General features: G+C 44.0%; 1 protein-coding gene across 4 annotated transcripts; it reads left to right on the forward strand.

The window, feature by feature from the left end:
• Nucleotides 1–1,697: 1,697 nt before the first annotated feature.
• Nucleotides 1,698–5,009, forward strand: LOC109757834 (RING-H2 finger protein ATL74). Of its 4 annotated transcripts, none has more exons than XM_020316671.4 (2): nt 1,698–2,474; nt 4,943–5,009. In XM_020316671.4, the coding sequence occupies exon 1, from the start codon at nt 1,903–1,905 to the stop codon at nt 2,461–2,463; it is 561 nt and encodes a 186-aa protein (XP_020172260.1). In that variant the 5' UTR covers nt 1,698–1,902; the 3' UTR covers nt 2,464–2,474; nt 4,943–5,009. The 4 variants fall into 4 exon arrangements, with proteins under 4 accessions (XP_020172260.1, XP_020172258.1, XP_040242718.1 ...); XM_020316669.4 differs by lacking the exon at nt 4,943–5,009 and adding an exon at nt 3,330–3,758; XM_040386784.3 differs by lacking the exon at nt 4,943–5,009 and adding an exon at nt 3,342–3,758.
• The last annotated feature ends 12,376 nt before the right edge of the window (nt 5,010–17,385 follow it).

The following is a 17,385-nucleotide window of genomic DNA, read 5'->3' on the forward strand; positions in this document are numbered from 1 at the left end:
GCCGGATCAGCAAATCCACTGCCGCGGGGACCAATCAGAAGGAAGTCCGTGCCATCTCCAGGCCTCCTCGGATCAGCCAACCAAACAGGAGATATGTGGGACCTGACTGGCTCAATGACAAGAGGGACCCAGCGGCCTCAAGACCCAAAGCTACTTAAGGCAAGGATTACACAGGAAACGACATCCGGTTGGGTCAGGGAACGGCTTAACATCGGCGACTTCCTTCTCCTTTCTTTGTTTACCTTTTCTTTCCCAGAACAGTGTGTATCAAACCTTGTTTACCCCTAACCCAATGAATTCGAGAGAGAACTAAACAGGGAATGTACCATTCTTCCTCCTCCAACCAACTCTTTCCCCCTCGCGGCCCCACCCTCGTACCACTGCCTACGGTCAATGGCGCTGCTGCGCTCCGTTCGCTGACCCGTTCTGCCCGAGCCGTTTTGCCGTCGCTCCTGCCTTCCCCTAAACTATGACAGGGTTTCATCGCCAACAACCTCCCCGTAGCCTACCGGCACCTGAATCCATCAACCTTCAATTTACCTCCACCGGCAATGCCGTTGTCGCGTTGTCTAGGCTCTAGGTCGCTCGTGGCTCATCCTCGCTGGCTTCCGCGTGCCTCGCAGCCCCCATCTTCACCTCGGGGTTGCGCAAATCGACTGACTTTTTTCAATCAACTCAAATTGACTGACGCGAGTTGCAAATTCCGGTAACTTGCCAATAACAAACACGCTAAACTAATGATGCAATCAGTGGAGGAATATTAGGAGGACATGGAACTACGAAAGTAGGTCCAACTGCTTCCGTTCTTGGATGCACGTTTTGGCAAAGAATCGAAACGACCCACTCTCACACGGACCGCATGTACGTGTTTTTTTTTCTAGGCTGACCGCATGTAAGTGTTATTGCCACAAAATGCTGCTCCACACAGCCAAATTATGTGGGTAAAATGATAAGTGCTCAATTTTACTAATCAAATGAACGAAAAATAGACAAATTGACCGTAGCTCGGATGGTTAGGATCTTGTGGCGGAATCGACCTAGGGTTCACGTCCTAGACTTGACACTAGTGCTCGCATGTCTCTTAATTTATTCCAGACTTTCTGGCAATGTTTATTTGGTGAGAGATGACATTACAACCGATTATAAGGTGTTTGTGCTGACTTCATTAATCCTAAGATGTTAGATGTGCATTTTGTGAGCATATGCTATTTTACTGTGTTAAGAAATGAACGAAAGATACCGTAGGCAGAAACGAAAAAAGACCAACTTGTTTCACGATGATCAATTACTGGGTGATTGGACCACACATCAAGCCCCTATACGAATGAGGGTTTTCGCTCTCTGTGCCGGAATGTAGACATCATCAAGGTCCAAATAGCTGTTGGACTCGCTCGTTTCAGCCGAGATATGAGACCGACGCTGCAGCTGAGTATGGGCAGGAACAGAGGAGTGCCATCTAGTCGAAATCGAGACCACAACAACACGCACGGCCGGCAGACATAGCGGGGTAAAAAATATGGCGGCCACTAGCGAGACGTGATTACTCTCGTCGAGTTCGGTCCTCTATGTTTCTAGAGAAAAGCAAAATCCAACAACAATATTCCCTCAATTTCCTAAATTTGCCGACTAGCTGCCTAGCTAGGGTTAGCATCTCTTACACGAAAAGTATATCTGTATATGTATAAAAGAGACTCGCGAGGATGCACACACGAATACACACAGCTTTCACTTTCACTTTCACTTTCGCAGCTGCGCCAAGGAAAAGAAAAGAAGATGTCTCGATTCCCATGTATGCACTACTCGATCATATCCCGAACCAAAACACTCTCTTGATTTCTTCCTGAAACCACCACACACACGTCCATCAGCAGCTCGCAAGCTCGGCTGGTACGCAGGCACACCATGCGGCGGCTCAGCGACGCAGGGGAGGCCACGCCGCTCGTCACCCCCGCGGCGGCCGCGGCGGCGGGCGGCACCTTGGCGTCGCCGGCCGCTGCGGGGAGCAACGCCAACTTCGACGCCAACATGGTGATCATCCTCGCCGCGCTGCTCTGCGTTCTCATTTTCGCGCTCGGGCTCAACTCCGTCATCCGCTGCGTGCTCCAGTGCGGCCGCCGGCTCGCGCCGTCGTCGAGCCTCGCGGCCAGCGCCACCGCGGCGAGGACGACGACATCCGTGCACGTGCAGGCGGGGCTCAAGAGGAAGGCGCTGAGGAAGATACCCGTGGAGGTGTATGGCGGGGCCAAGTCTTCCGGCGGCGCCCTCCCGGCCACGGCCACGGAGTGCGCCATCTGCCTCGGCGAGTTCGCCGACGGCGAGAAGGTGCGCGTGCTCCCGCGGTGCCACCACGGATTCCACGTCCGCTGCATCGACATGTGGCTCGCCACGCACACCTCCTGCCCCAACTGCCGAGCCTCGCTCGCTGAGGACGGCGCCGCCGCTGCCAACGGCGGAGGGAGATAGCGCCGGACAGGGTACGGGTTTGTAATTTCTTCTAGATATAGGGAACTAAAGTGAAACGTTGCACCACTGCTTTGCTTCCTCACTAGTGTGCCTTTGGTCTGATTTTGGTTTTCGTATGGGTGGTACATGCAAATTATTATTTACATTTTGCGATGATAGAAGGGGCTTGATGCAAATGTTCCTTGTGTCCTTGTCATTTTGGGTTGGAGCATACGATATTTTTTTGGTCATGATTCTCCCATTTTATAACTTTCTTTAAAGATGATTCGATGTTCCATTTTTTGTGTTCTAAGATGAGTAGTATTGCGCTGTTCTTTTGGTTACCCAACAGCAAAGACTTTCCCAATGGACATGTCTTTTTCTCAAATAATGTTGTCTAGTGATATTTTCCTATTTACTATCTGCACGTTGCTGAACAGATATTAGTAGCTTTACTCTTATCTATAATAATGATTATTTTCTGTTTTCTGACAAAAAGTAAATAATGAGTTTCTGTTCACTAATAACATATAATAGTGTGTTTTTCACAGAATAATAATTTATACTGTCCTTGTTAACTTGTGTTCAAAGCATGGTATTTCTAGCGAACGAAAGAAAATAAGCAAAGAACAGTAGTAAAATATAAGTATACCTTCTCTAGCCGGTCATCGCCAATAAGTATATCTTCTCTGGCCGGTCACCACTGATGGGCCTTAGACTAACTCCAACAGATCTTGTAAAAACCTTCCCGTAAAAGTGCTTTTATGGAATGACCATATAATTTGCCGGAATTGTCACATAGCTACTTTTCTCAGTTCCCGTAAAACTTCTTTCCCTAAAATCTTCTTTTCCTTTTTTTTCCCACTAAACATCGTTGGGACTGCAAGCCGGTGACACAGCGTTGGGAAGTGTGGCAACAGGCGCCGGAGCAGGTGGACCGGTGAGGTGGTGCAGCTTGGGAGGCGCGACGGCGGCCGTCTCGATGAGGCGGGGAAGCGAAGGCGGGCATCCTAGCGGCGGCGGCTGGCATGGTGGAGCGGGGAACCGGAGGCGGCCGTCCTAGCGGTGGCATGGTGACGCAGCGGAGAGGAGCGACGGAGGGGCAACACGGCGGTGCAGGGCACACATCCTGAACTTTCATGCGGGTTTTTACTCGTCAAATTATACGGAAAGGGCTATCTTTTCATGGTTAAGGGAAGGTGGGGGTGTTTTTACGGGATCCTTTAAAATATTTCTAGATTTATGGGAGCTATTGGAGTTGCTCTTAGTGTGTTTGTCAGCGGTACGTCTGACTATTTATAAGGGTGATGCCAACAGATGATCTAGTTTCAGCGAAAACAAACACCACTCGCGGGTCAAAAATTAAATAGTCTGTGGTGGCATAGTTATCATGACTGTCGAACGGGAGCTAACTGTTCTGTCTATTAGTACTGTGATGAAGGTACAAATATTCTACCCGACAGTGGGAGAACATCCATGTAAACAAGCCCACATTTTGCACCCAAGTATAAAAACTCTTCTCCTATATAACATAAGCCCTTCCACTTCTACACCTCTTTCAACGTATCTCTCCATTTCTCTCTCGATCCATCTATGCCTTCTCCTCTTTGTTTCGGCTCACCCTCCCCAATGCCCCTCCCAATCTTGTTGTTTCTAATTCACCCTAATTAATTTGTTCACCGTTAAGGATCTCCATCTTCGTTGCGCGCTCCATCATTGCAGTTTTCTCATTCTCGCCTATATCCTCACCAAGCTCAAGCTCCTAGTCCACATGGGCATGTCCATTGATGACCATATTTCTGTGCTCATCCAACCATTGTTTAAACAGGATAATCCGAGTTTTTCTGATAGAATAACTCTGATATCGATACTAAGGACTAATGGATGTAAGAAATTGTGAAATCATTTATTGGGTTCCAACAGGAAATGGGATCAACCATGAAAGAATATCATCGCATAGAAGGAAATACGAACTTTGGTGAAGAAGGCAAGTCAATAGGAGGCGTCACAAGCTACCTAGAGTGCAAGGTGACGATAGTACGGGTGTGCCTGCTTGTACTAATGGTCGTACCGCACGCCACCTGCTCCAGGCCGTCCATCTAAACAACTTCAATAAACAGGGCTACATCAGAATCTCCATAGGGGGGGGACACCATTCGAGAAACAAAGAACTAGAAGCCATCTTCCAACACTAGACGCTGCCATTTCCCATCTCATCGCATCCATAGTCGCCGCCACAATCACCACAATGATTCTCTCCAAGTTAGTCATACTTCATCAGTGTATCGCATCCGACAACTATTGTAAGATATTTTATCAATCAATCATTCATCTTGCTGTCATCTTCAATGAGTTCATCTTGTGATGTGATCACCATGTGTGAGTAATTCGGTAAGGCAAGAGGTTCAGCCAAGGCCTTGCAACTATAATTATTTGTGCGCAGGAACATTTGATTGATTTTGTATATTTGACATTATTTTTATTTGTCTGATTGCAACAGAGTTGTCTTTTGTCTGGTTCTCATAAGGACCGGTGGATACTCAGGATCCCATAGGTCCATCAAGGAGGAGGTAAAAAGTAAGGGCACATCTTAACACCAGCGAGAGAAAGGGTTGGTACAGTAGTGGAAATAACTACTTGGGGATAAATGAGGTGTAGTTATTAAATGCCCAATGTTGTTCTTTGGCGTAATTTCTCATAACTGAGATAACCCCGCACGATGGTAGGGGCCATCGGTTGGACAACTGACTCTTGATGTAGGTCATGAACCAGTCATGACGTACTTTAGACACATCCCCCACTTCATCGCGTAGAAAACACATCATAAGGGTTGTCTTCAGGGCTATGTTTATTATCAAGATAAGATCCCAATAACAAGTATAAGGTTATGAGACTAAGACCTCATACCCATTCCTATTTTCATATCAACATTTACATCCAAAAAGGTTGTTAAAGCTCCGGTTAAAAACTGGAATTTAATTTGATAAAATAACTTGTTTGACTCTTTGCTGTAGTACAGATCATAATTTATGTTGTAGTATGTATTATCTAAGTTTTGACCCCCTAGGAAAATTGTGCAAGTTCGATCTCAGATCAAAGCTTTTAAGCAATAAGACCACAAACCACTAGCGCTTGCATGAGACCGCATGAAGGAGGCTATAAGAAATTGTCCCAACCATGGGATGGAATAATGATTAATTCTTCATATATTTTATAACGCTCTTAACCCCATGTAAACAATCATGCTTGATACAACTGCAGGAGGAAGCATTATGGGAAGACTTATTTCAGAGGCCAAGGAATTACTAGATGCTATATGCAAGAGAACCATGCCCAATGGCATGTGGATATGTCTACCACAAGAAACGTTAATTCTATCTTCGAAGAGGAAAGTGAAGAGCTAGCCGCCAATATTGATGAAGTAATTAACATCATTAGAGTAAAGAACATGTAAATGTGAACTACATTACCAATACCGGTGTTAATGATGTTAACTTTATTGCTTACAACAATTATAATCCTAATTGAAAATCAAGGCTATGCTCCTAAATTATCCTAGTGCCATATCCAACTAATCAAGGAGCACCTTTGATGGAATGAACTATGGTAATAGAATTTCTTTGGATGAAACTCTTCAAACTTTTATGACTGCTCAAACTGAGAAGAACAAAATATTTACTGACATCTTAAAACATCATGGTGGCTTACTCGGTCAAATGACCGGTAAGATTGCTGCACTCACTAACGATGTGCATGATCTAGAAGAAACAACTCGTAGCGTGGAAGCACACCTTGCAAAAAATTACAGAGATCCAAAGAAGGATTCTAGCCAAGTTTGATGGAAAGCTAGAACTTAATGCGGTTGAGAGTGTCATGATGATGAGAAGTAGCGAAGAATCTTCAGAGGAGCTCGACAAGAGCCATGTACCATAACCTTCGTATTTTGTTGTATACTCCATGAAAATGTTGACTCTCAAGCATCCACTACCTGAGCTATCAAATGATGAGGCATACAAACTCTTTGTTGATCAAGTTGTAGATAAGGTACCTGAATTGGGTGCTAAAATTTTAAAATTATATGGTAAGCTTCCCGCTAAACAAGAGGATATATTTGAGCCAACTATTAAAATTGAGATTGGGTTGAATAAGTTCAATGCTTTATGTGATCCAGGTGCTAGTGGTTCTACTATCACTAAGTCCGTTTATGAAAATCTCAATCTTGGTTTTTTTACTAGTGAAATTAAGTTGAAACATGGCCAATTCTTACTTTATGCAATCAGTAGGGATCAAGCATGGTATAGTCATTCAAATTAATGATTGCCATGTTGTGATTGATCTTGTCATAGGTGATATGCCTGAAGATCCCATTGCACCAATTATACTAGGTAGGTTGTTCTTAAGGACCATTGAAGCTACCATTAATGTTTTTGAAAATAAACACTTCCCCTGGAGAGAGAAGTGAAGATGTACATAGGAGGTTGTATCACCCTAAACGCTAGGAGCTGCGGGCTAGGCGTTCTTGCACCAAAATTGAAGTAATTATTTTTGCACTACGGTCGAGGTAATTTTGCTCTAGTGCTTCGCTTATATCTTTTAGAGCACGATGGTGGTTTTATTTTATAGAAATTATTGATCTCTCATGCTTCACTTATATTATTTTGAGAGTCCTTTAGAACAGCATGGTAATTTGCTTTGGCTATAAAATAGTCCTAATATGATAGGCATCCATGATGGGTATAATAAAAACTTTCATATAAAGTGCATTGAATACTATGAGAAGTTTGATACTTGATGATTGTTTTGAGATATGAAGATGGTGATATTAGAGTTGTGCTAGTTGAGTAATTGTGAATTTGAGAAATACTTGTGTTGAAGTTTGCAAGTCCCGTAGCATGCATGTATGGTAACCGTTGTGTGACAAATTTGAAACATGAGGTGTTCTTTGATTGTCATCCTTATGAGTGGCAGTCGGGGACGAGCGATGGTCTTTTCCTACCAATCTATCCCCCTAGGAGCATGCGCGTAATGCTTGGTTTTTGATGACTTGTAGATTTTCGCAATAAGTATGTGAGTTCTTTATGACTAATGTTGAGTCCATGGATTAACTGCACTCTCACCTTTCCATCATTGCTAGCCTCTTCGGTACCGTGCATTGCCCTTTCTCACCTTGAGAGTTGGTGCAAACTTCACCGGTGCATCCAAACCCCATGATATGACACGCTCTATCACACATAAACCTCCTTATATCTTCCTCAAAACAGCCACCATACCTACCTATTATGGCATTTCCATAGCCATTCCGAGATATATTGCCATGCAACTTTCCACCGTTTCATTTATTATGACACGCTTCATCATTGTCATATTGTCTTGCATGATCATGTAGTTGACATCGTATTTGTGGCAAGGCCACCATGCATAATTTTTCATAAATGTCAACCTTGTTTCATTGCCCATCCCGATACACTACCGGAGGCACTCATATAGAGTCATATTTTGTTCTAGTATCGAGTTGTAATCATTGAGTTGTAAATAAACAGAAGTGTGATGATCATCATTAATAGAGCATTGCCCCATAAAAAAACAGAAAGGCCAAATAAAAAAAGGAAAGGCAAAAAAAGGCCAAATAAAAAAAGGGAGGCCCAAAAAAAGAAAAGAAGGGACAATGCTACTATCCTTTTTCCACACTTGTGCTTCAAAGTAGCACCATGATCTTTATGATAGAGAGTCTCTTATTTTGTCACTTTCATATACTAGTGGGAATTTTTCATTATAGAACTTGGCTTGTATATTCCAACAATGGGCTTCCTCAAATGCCCTAGGTCTTCGTGAGCAAGCAAGTTGGATGCACACCCACTTAGTTTCTTTTGTTGAGCTTTCATACATTTATAGCTCTAGTGCATCCGTTGCATGGCAATCCCTACTCCTTGCATTGACATCAATTGATGGGCATCTCCTTAGCCCGTTGATTAGCCGCGTCAATGTGAGACTTTCTCCTTTTTTGTCTTCTCCACACAACCCCCATTATTATATTCTATTCCACCCATAGTGTTATGTCCATGGCTCACGCTCATATATTGCGTGAAAGTTGAAAAAGTTTGAGAAATACTAAAGTATGAAACAATTGCTTGGCTTGTCATCAGGGTTGTGCATGATGAGAGCATTTTTGTGTGACGAAAATGAAGCATGGCCAAACTATATGATTTTGTAGGGATGAGCTTTCTTTGGCTATGTTATCTTGAATCTTTCGGATCTGAATATTCATGCCACAATAAAGAAAATTACATTGAAAATTATGTTAGGTAGCATTCCACATAAAAAATTCTGTTTTATCATTTACCTACTCGAGGACGAGCAGGAATTAAGCTTGGGGATGCTTGATACGTCTCCAACGTATCTATAATTTTTGATTGTTCCATGCTATTATATTATCTGTTTTGGATGTTTAATGGGCTTTATTATGCACTTTTATATTATTTTTGGGACTAACCTATTAACCGAAGGCCCAATGCAAATTGCTGTTTTTTTGCCTATTTCAGTGTTTCGCAGAAAAGGAATATCAAACGGAATGAAACCGTCGCGAGGATCATTTTTGGAACAAACGCAATCCAGGAGACTTGAAGTGGACGTCAAGGAAGCAATGAGGCGGCCACGTGGCAGGGTGGCACGCCCAGGGGGGTAGGCGCGCCCCCACCCTCGTGGGCCCCTCGTAGCTCCACCGACATACTTCTTTCGCCTATATATACTCTTATACCCTGAAAACATCCAGGGGAGCCACGAAACCTATTTTCCACCGCCGCAACCTTCTGTAGCCATGAGATCCCATCTTGGGGCCTTTTCCGGTGCTCCGCCGGAGGGGGAATCGATCACGGAGGGCTTCTACATCAACACCATAGCCTCTCCGATGATGTGTGAGTAGTTTACCACAGACCTTCGGGTCCATAGTTATTAGCTGCTTCTTCTCTCTCTTTGGATCTCAATACAAAGTTCTCCTCGATCTTCTTGGAGATCTATTCGATGTAATACTTTTTGCGGTGTGTTTGTCGAGATCCGATGAATTGTGGGTTTATGATCAAGATTATCTATGAACAATATTTGATTCTTCTCTGAATTCTTATATGCATGATTTGATATCTTTGCAGGTCTCTTTGAATTATCAGTTTGTTTTGGCCTACTAGATTGATCTTTCTTGCAATGGGAGAAGTGCTTAGCTTTGGGTTCAATCTTGCGGTGTCCTTTCCCAGTGACAGCAGGGGCAGCAAGGCACGTATTGTATTGTTGCCATCGAGGATAAAAAGATGGGGTTCATATCATATTGCTTGAGTTTATCCCTCTACATCATGTCATCTTGCCTAATGCGTTACTCTATTCTTATGAACTTAATACTCTAGATGCATGCTGGATAGCGGTCGATGTGTGGAGTAATAGTAGTAGATGCAGAATCGTTTCGGTCTACTTGTCACGGACGTGATGCCTATGTTCGTGATCATGCCTAGATATTCTCATAACTATGCGCTTTTCTATCAATTGCTCGGCAGTAATTTGTTCACCCACCGTAGAATTTGCTATCTTGAGAGAAGCCACTAGTGAAACCTATGGCCCCCGGGTCTATTTTCCATCATATTAATCTCCCGTCAATGAGCTATTTCTGTCGCTGTTTATTTTGCAATCTTTACTTTTCAATCTATACAACAAAAATACCAAAAATATTTATCTTATTATCTTTATCAGATCTCACTTTTGCAAGTGGCCGTGAAGGGATTGACAACCCCTTTATCGCATTGGTTGCAAGGTTCTTAATTGTTTGTGCAGGTACTAGGGATTTGCGTGTAGTCTCCTACTGGATTGATACCTTGGTTCTCAAAAACTGAGGGAAATACTTACGCTACTTTGCTGCATCACCCTTTCCTCTTCAAGGGAAAAGCAACACATGCTCAAGAGGTAGCATTAACACCCATAGTTCACATCGCCATGTGACCAACACCCAAAGGGTTTACTAGAGTCAATAATCTAGGTCACATAGCCATGTGATTAACACCCAAAGAGTACTAAGGTGTGATCATGTTTTTCTTTGTGAGAGAGGTTTAGTCAACGAGTCTGCCACATTCAAATCCTTATGTATTTTGCAAATTTCTATGTCTACAATACTCTGCACGGAGCTACTCTAGCTAAATGCTCCCACTTTCAATATGTATCCGGATCGAGACTCAGAGTTATCCAGATCGGTGTCAAAGCTTGCATCGACGTAACTCTTTACGACGAACTCTTTATCACCTCCATAACCGAGAAATATTTCCTTAGTCCTCTAAGGATAATTTTGACCGTTGTCTAGTGATCTACTCCTAGATCACTATTGTACTTGTTGGGGAACGTAGTATTTCAAAAAATTTGCCTACGATCACGCAAGATCTATCTAGGAGAAGCATAGCAACGAGCGAGGAGAGTGTGTCTACGTACCCTCGTAGACCGAAAGCGGAAGCATTTAGTAACGCGGTTGATGTAGTCGAACGTATTCGCGATCCAAACGATCTAAGTGCCGAACGCACGGCACCTCCGCGATCTGCACACGTTCAGCTCGGTGACATCCCTTGAACTCTTGATCCAGTTGAGGCCGAGGGAGAGTTCCGTCAGCACGACGGCGTGGTGATGGTGATGATGAAGTTACCGGCGCAGGGCTTCACCTAAGCACTACGACGATATGACCAAGGTGTGTTTCTGTGGAGGGGGGCACCGCACACGGCTAAAAGAGCAACTTGTGTGTCTATGGGGTGCCCCCTTCCCCCGTATATAAAGGAGGGGAGGAGGAGGAGGGCCGGCCACAAGGGGCGCGCCCAAGGGGGGATTCCTACTCCTAGTAGTAGTAGGTTTCCCCCTTTCCTAGTCCAAGTAGGAGAAGAAGGAAGGAGAGGAAGAAGAGAAGAAAAAGGGGGTGCCGACCCCCCTAGCCCTAGTCCAATTCGGTTTGGGCTAGGGGGGCGCGCGCCACACCTTGGCCTGCCTCCTCTCTTCCACCACTAGGCCCATGAGGCCCAATAACTTCCCCCCCCCCCCGGGGGGGGGGGTTCCGGTAACCCCCGGTACTCCGAAACTTATCCGAAACGACCCGAAACATTCCGGTATCCGAATGTAGCCTTCCAATATATGAATCTTTATGTCTCGACCATTTTGAGACTCTTCGTCATGTTCGTGATCTCATCCGGGACTTCGAACAACCTTCGGTACATCAAATCACATAAACTCATAATACGAATCGTCATCGAACGTTAAGCGTGCGGAGCCTACGGGTTCGAGAACCATGTAGACATGGCCGAGACACATCTCCAGTCAATAAACAATAGCGGAACCTGGATGCTCATATTGGCTCCTACATATTCTACGAAGATCTTTATCGGTCAAACCGCACAACAACATACGTTGTTCCCTTTGTCATCGGTATGTTACTTGCCCAAGATTCGATCGTCGGTATCATCATACCTAGTTCAATCTCGTTATCGGCAAGTCTCTTTACTCGTTCTGTAATGCATCATCCCGTAACTAACTCATTAGCTACATTGCTTGCAAGGCTTATAGTGATGTGCATTACCGAGAGGGCCCAGAGATACCTCTCCAACAATCGGAGCGACTAATCCTAATCTCGATCTATGCCAACTCAACAAACACCATCGGAGACACCTGTAGAGCATCTTTATAATCACCCAGTTACGTTGTGACGTTTGATAGCACACTAAGTGCTCCTCTGGTATTCGGGAGTTGCCTAATCGCATAGTCATAGGAACATGTATAAGTCATGAAGAAAGCAATAGCAATAAACTAAACGATCATACTGCTAAGATAACAGATGGGTCTTGTCCATCACATCATTCTCTAATGATGAGACCCCATTCATCAAATGACAACACATGTCCATGGCTAGGAAACTTAACCATCTTTGATTAACGAGCTAGTCTAGTAGAGGCATACTAGGGACACTCTGTTTGTCTATGTATTCACACATGTACTAAGTTTCCGGTTAATACAATTCTAGCATGAATAATAAACATTTATCATGATGTAAGGAAATATAAATAACAACTTTATTATTGCATCTAGGGCATATTTCCTTCAGTACTCCCTTGCCAAACTCATGGTAAGGCACACAATAGGACTGGTACACAGCATGGCATACTTTATAGAACCTATGGCTGAGGCATAAGGAATGACTTTCATTCTCTCTCTATCTTCTGCCGTGGTCGGGTTTTTGAGTCTTACTCAACTTTACTCCTTGCAATACAGGCTAGAACTCCTTCTTTGACTGATCCATTTTGAACTTATTCAAAATCTTGTAAAGGTATGTGCTTTGTGAAAGCCCTTTAAGCGTCCCGATCTATCCCTATAGATCTTGATGCCCAATATATAAGTAGCTTCACCGAGGTCTTTCATTGAAAAGTTCTTTTTCAAGTATCCTTTTATGCTATCCATAATTTCTATATCATTTCCAGTCAACAATATGTCATCCACATATAATATCAGAAATGCTACAGAGCTCCCACTCACTTTCTTGTAAATACAGGCTACACCATAAGTCTGTATAAAACCATATGCTTTGATCACCTTATCAAAGCGTATATTCCAACTCTGAGATGCTTGCACCAGTCCATAGATGGATCGCTGGAGTTTGCACACTTTGTTAGCACCTTTAGGATCGACAAAACATTTTGGTTGCATCATGTACAACTCTTCTTTAAGAAATCCATTAAGGAATGCAGTTTTGACATCCATTTGGCAGATTTCATAAAATGCGGCAATTGCTAACATGATTCAGACAGACTTAAGCATCGCTACGAGTGAGAAAATCTCATCGTAGTCAACACCTTGAACTTATCGAAAACCTTTTGCGACAAGTCGAGCTTTGTAGATAGTAACATTACCATCTGCGTCAGTCTTCTTCTCGAAGATCCATTTATTCTCTATGGCTTGCCGATCATCGGGCAAGTCAACCAAATTCCATACTTTGTTCTCATACATGGATCCCATCTCAGACTTCATGGCCTCAAGCCATTTTGCGGAATCTGGGCTCATCATCGCTTCCTTATAGTTCATAGGTTCGTCATGGTCTGGTAATATGACTTCCAGAATAGGATTACCGTACCACTCTGGTGCAGAACGTACTCTGGTTGACCTACGAGGTTCGGTAGTAACTGGATCTAAAGTTTCATGATCATTATCATTAGCTTCCTCTCTAGTTGGTGTAGGCATCACGGGAACGGTTTTCTGTGATGAGCTACTTTCCAATTCGAGAGAAGGTATAATTACCTCATCAAGTTCTACTTTCCTCCCACTCACTTCTTTCGAGAGAAACTCTTTCTCTAGAAAGGATCCATTCTTAGCAAAAAAGATCTTGCCTTCGGATCTGTGATAGAAGGTGTACCCAACAGTTTCTTTTGGGTATCCTATGAAGACGCACTTCTCCAATTTGGGTTCGAGCTTATCAGGCTGAAGCTTTTTCACATAAGCATCGCTACCCCAAACTTTAAGAAACGACAACATAGGTTTCTTGCCAAACCATAGTTCATACAGCGTCGTCTCAACGGATTTAGATGGTGCCCTATTTAACGTGAATGCAGCTATCTCTAATGCATAAGCTCAAAATGATAGTGATAAATCGGTAAGAGACATCATAGATCGTACCATATCCAATAAAGTACGGTTACGACGTTCGGACACACCATTATGCTGTGGTGTTCCAGGTGGCATGAGTTGTGAAACTATTCCACATTGTTTTAAATGAAGGCCAAACTCGTAACTCAAGTATTCACCTCCGCGATCAGATTGTAGAAACTTTATTTTCTTGTTACGATGATTCTCCACTTCACTCTGAAATTCTTTGAACTTTTCAAATGTTTCAGACTTGTGTTTCATTAAGTAGATATACCCATATCATCTCAAATCATGTGTGAAGGTCAGAAAATAATGATACCCGCCGCGAGCTTCAACACTCATCGCACCGCATACATCGGTATGTATTACTTCCAATAAGTCATTAGCTCGCTCCATTGTTCCGGAGAACGGAGTTTTAGTCATCTTGCCCATGAGGCATGGTTCACAAGTATCAAATGATTCATAATCAAGTGATTCCAAAAGTCCATCCGCATGGAGTTTCTTCATGTGCTTTACACCAATATGACCTAAACGGCAGTGCCACAAATATGTTGCACTATCATTATCAACTTTGCATCTTTTAGCATAAATATTATGAATATGTGTATCACTACGATCGAGATTAAATAAACCATTTATATTGAGTGTATGAGCATAGAAGGTTTTATTCATGTAAAGAGAATAACAATTATTCTTTGACTTAAATGAATAACCGTATTGCAATAAACATGATCCAATCATATTGATGCTCAACACAAACACCAAATAACATTTATTTTAGGTTCAACACTAATTCCGAAGGTAAAGGGAGTGTGCGATGGTGATCTTATCAACCTTGGAATCATATCCAACACACATCGTCACCTCGCCCTTAACTAGTATCTGTTCATTTTTGCAACTCCTATTTCGAGTTACAAACCTTAGCAACTGAATCGGTATTAAATACCCAGGGGCTACTATGAACACTAGTAAAGTACACATCAATAACATGTATATCAAATATACCTTTGTTCACTTTGCCATCCTTCTAATCCGCCAAGTATTTGGGGTAGTTTCGCTTCCAGTGACCATTTCCTTTGCAGTGGAAGTACTCAGTTTCAGGCTTAGGTCTAGCTTTGCGCTTCTACGCGGGAGTGGCAACTTGCTTGCCATTCTTCTTGAAGTCCCCTTCTTTCCCTTTTCCTTTTTCTTGAAACTAGTGGTCTTGTTAACCATCAACACTTGATGCTATTTCTTGATTTCTACCTTCGCCGATTTCAACATCACGAAGAGCTTGGGAATCGTTTTCGTTATTCCTTACATATTATAGTTCATCACGAAGTTCTAGTAACTTGGTGATAGTGACTAGAGAACTCTGTCAATCACTATCTTATTTGGAAGATTAACTCCCACTTGATTCAAGCGATTGTAGTACCCAGACATTCTGAGCACATGCTCACTGCCTGAGCTTTTCTCCTCCATCTTGTAGGCAAAGTACTGTTGGAAATATGCCCTAGAGGCAATAATAAAGGGTTATTATTATATTTCTTTGTTCATGATAATTGTCTATTGTTCATGCTATAATTGTGTTATCCGGAAATCATAATGCATGTGTGAATATATAGACCACAACGTGTCCCTAGTAAGCCTCTAGTTGACTAGCTCGTTGATCAACCAATAGTCATGGTTTCCTAACTATGGACATTGGATGTCGTTGATAACGGGATCACATCATTAGGAGAATGATGTGATGGACAAGACCCAATCCTAAGCATAGCATAAAAGATCGTGTAGTTTCGTTTGCTAGAGCTTTTCCAATGTCAAGTATCTTTTCCTTAGACCATGAGATCGTGCAACTCCCGGACACCGTAGGAGTGCTTTGGGTGTGCCAAACGTCACAACGTAACTGGGTGACTATAAAGGTGCACTACGGGTATCTCCAAAAGTGTCTGTTGGGTTGGCACGGATCGAGACTGGGATTTGTCACTCCGTGTGACGGAGAGGTATCTCTGGGCCCACTCGGTAATGCATCATCATAATGAGCTCAATGTGACTAAGGCGTTAGTCACGGGATCATGCATTGCGGTACGAGTAAAGAGACTTGCCGGTAACGAGATTGAACAAGGTATTGGGATAATGACGATCGAATCTCGGGCAAGTAACATACCGATTGACAAAGGGAATTGTATACGGGATTGATTGAATCCTCGACATCGTGGTTCATCCGATGAGATCATCGTGGAACATGTGGGAGCCAACATGGGTATCCAGATCCCACTGTTGGTTATTGACCGGAGAGGCGTCTCGGTCATGTCTGCATGTCTCCCGAACCCGTAGGGTCTACACACTTAAGGTTCGGTGACGCTAGGGTTGTAGAGATATGTGTATGCGGAAACCCGAAAGTTGTTCGGAGTCCCGGATGAGATCCCGGACGTCACGAGGAGTTCCGGAATGGTTCGGAGGTGAAGAATTATATATAGGAAGTCAAGTTTCAGCCACCGGGAAAGTTTCAGGGGTTACCGGTATTGTACCGGGACCACTTGAAGGGTCCCGGGGGTCCACCGGGTGGGGCCACCTATCCCGGAGGGCCCCATGGGCTGAAGTGGGAAGGGAACCAGCCCATAGTGGGCTGGGGCGCCCCCCATGGGCCTCCCCCCTACGCCTAGGGTTGGAAACCCTAGGGTGGGGGGGCGCCCCACTTGACTTGGGGGGTAAGTTACCCCCCTGGCCGCCGCCCCCCATCCAGATGGGTTCTGGCCGGCGCCCCCCCCCTCCCAGGGGGCCTATATAAAGGGGGGGAGGGAGGGCAGTAGAACAACAGCCTTGGGCGCCTCCCTCCTCCCCTGCTACACCTCTCCCTCTCGTAGAAGCTCGGCGAAGCCCTGCCGAGACCCGCTACATCCACCACCACGCCGTCGTGCTGCTGGATCTCCATCAACCTCTCCTTCCCCCTTGCTGGATTAATAAGGAGGAGATGTCGCTGCACTGTACGTGTGTTGAACGCAGAGGTGCCGTCCGTTCGGCACTCAGTCATCGGTGATTTGGATCACGGCGAGTACGACTCCGTCATCCACGTTCATTGGAACGCTTCCGCTCGCGATCTACAAGGGTATGTAGATGCACTCCTTTCCCCTCGTTGCTAGTATACTCCATACATGGATCTTGGTGAGCGTAGGAAAATTTTAAAATTCTGCTACGATTCCCAACAGTGGCATCATGAGCCAGGCCTATGCGTAGTTACTATGCATGAGTAGAACACAAAGCAGTTGTGGGCGTTGATGTTGCCAATTCTTCTTGCCGCTACTAGTCGTATCTTGTTTCGGCGGT

Source organism: Aegilops tauschii, chromosome 4 (genome assembly GCF_002575655.3).
Source record: "Aegilops tauschii subsp. strangulata cultivar AL8/78 chromosome 4, Aet v6.0, whole genome shotgun sequence".
Taxonomy (NCBI): Eukaryota; Viridiplantae; Streptophyta; class Magnoliopsida; order Poales; family Poaceae; genus Aegilops; species Aegilops tauschii.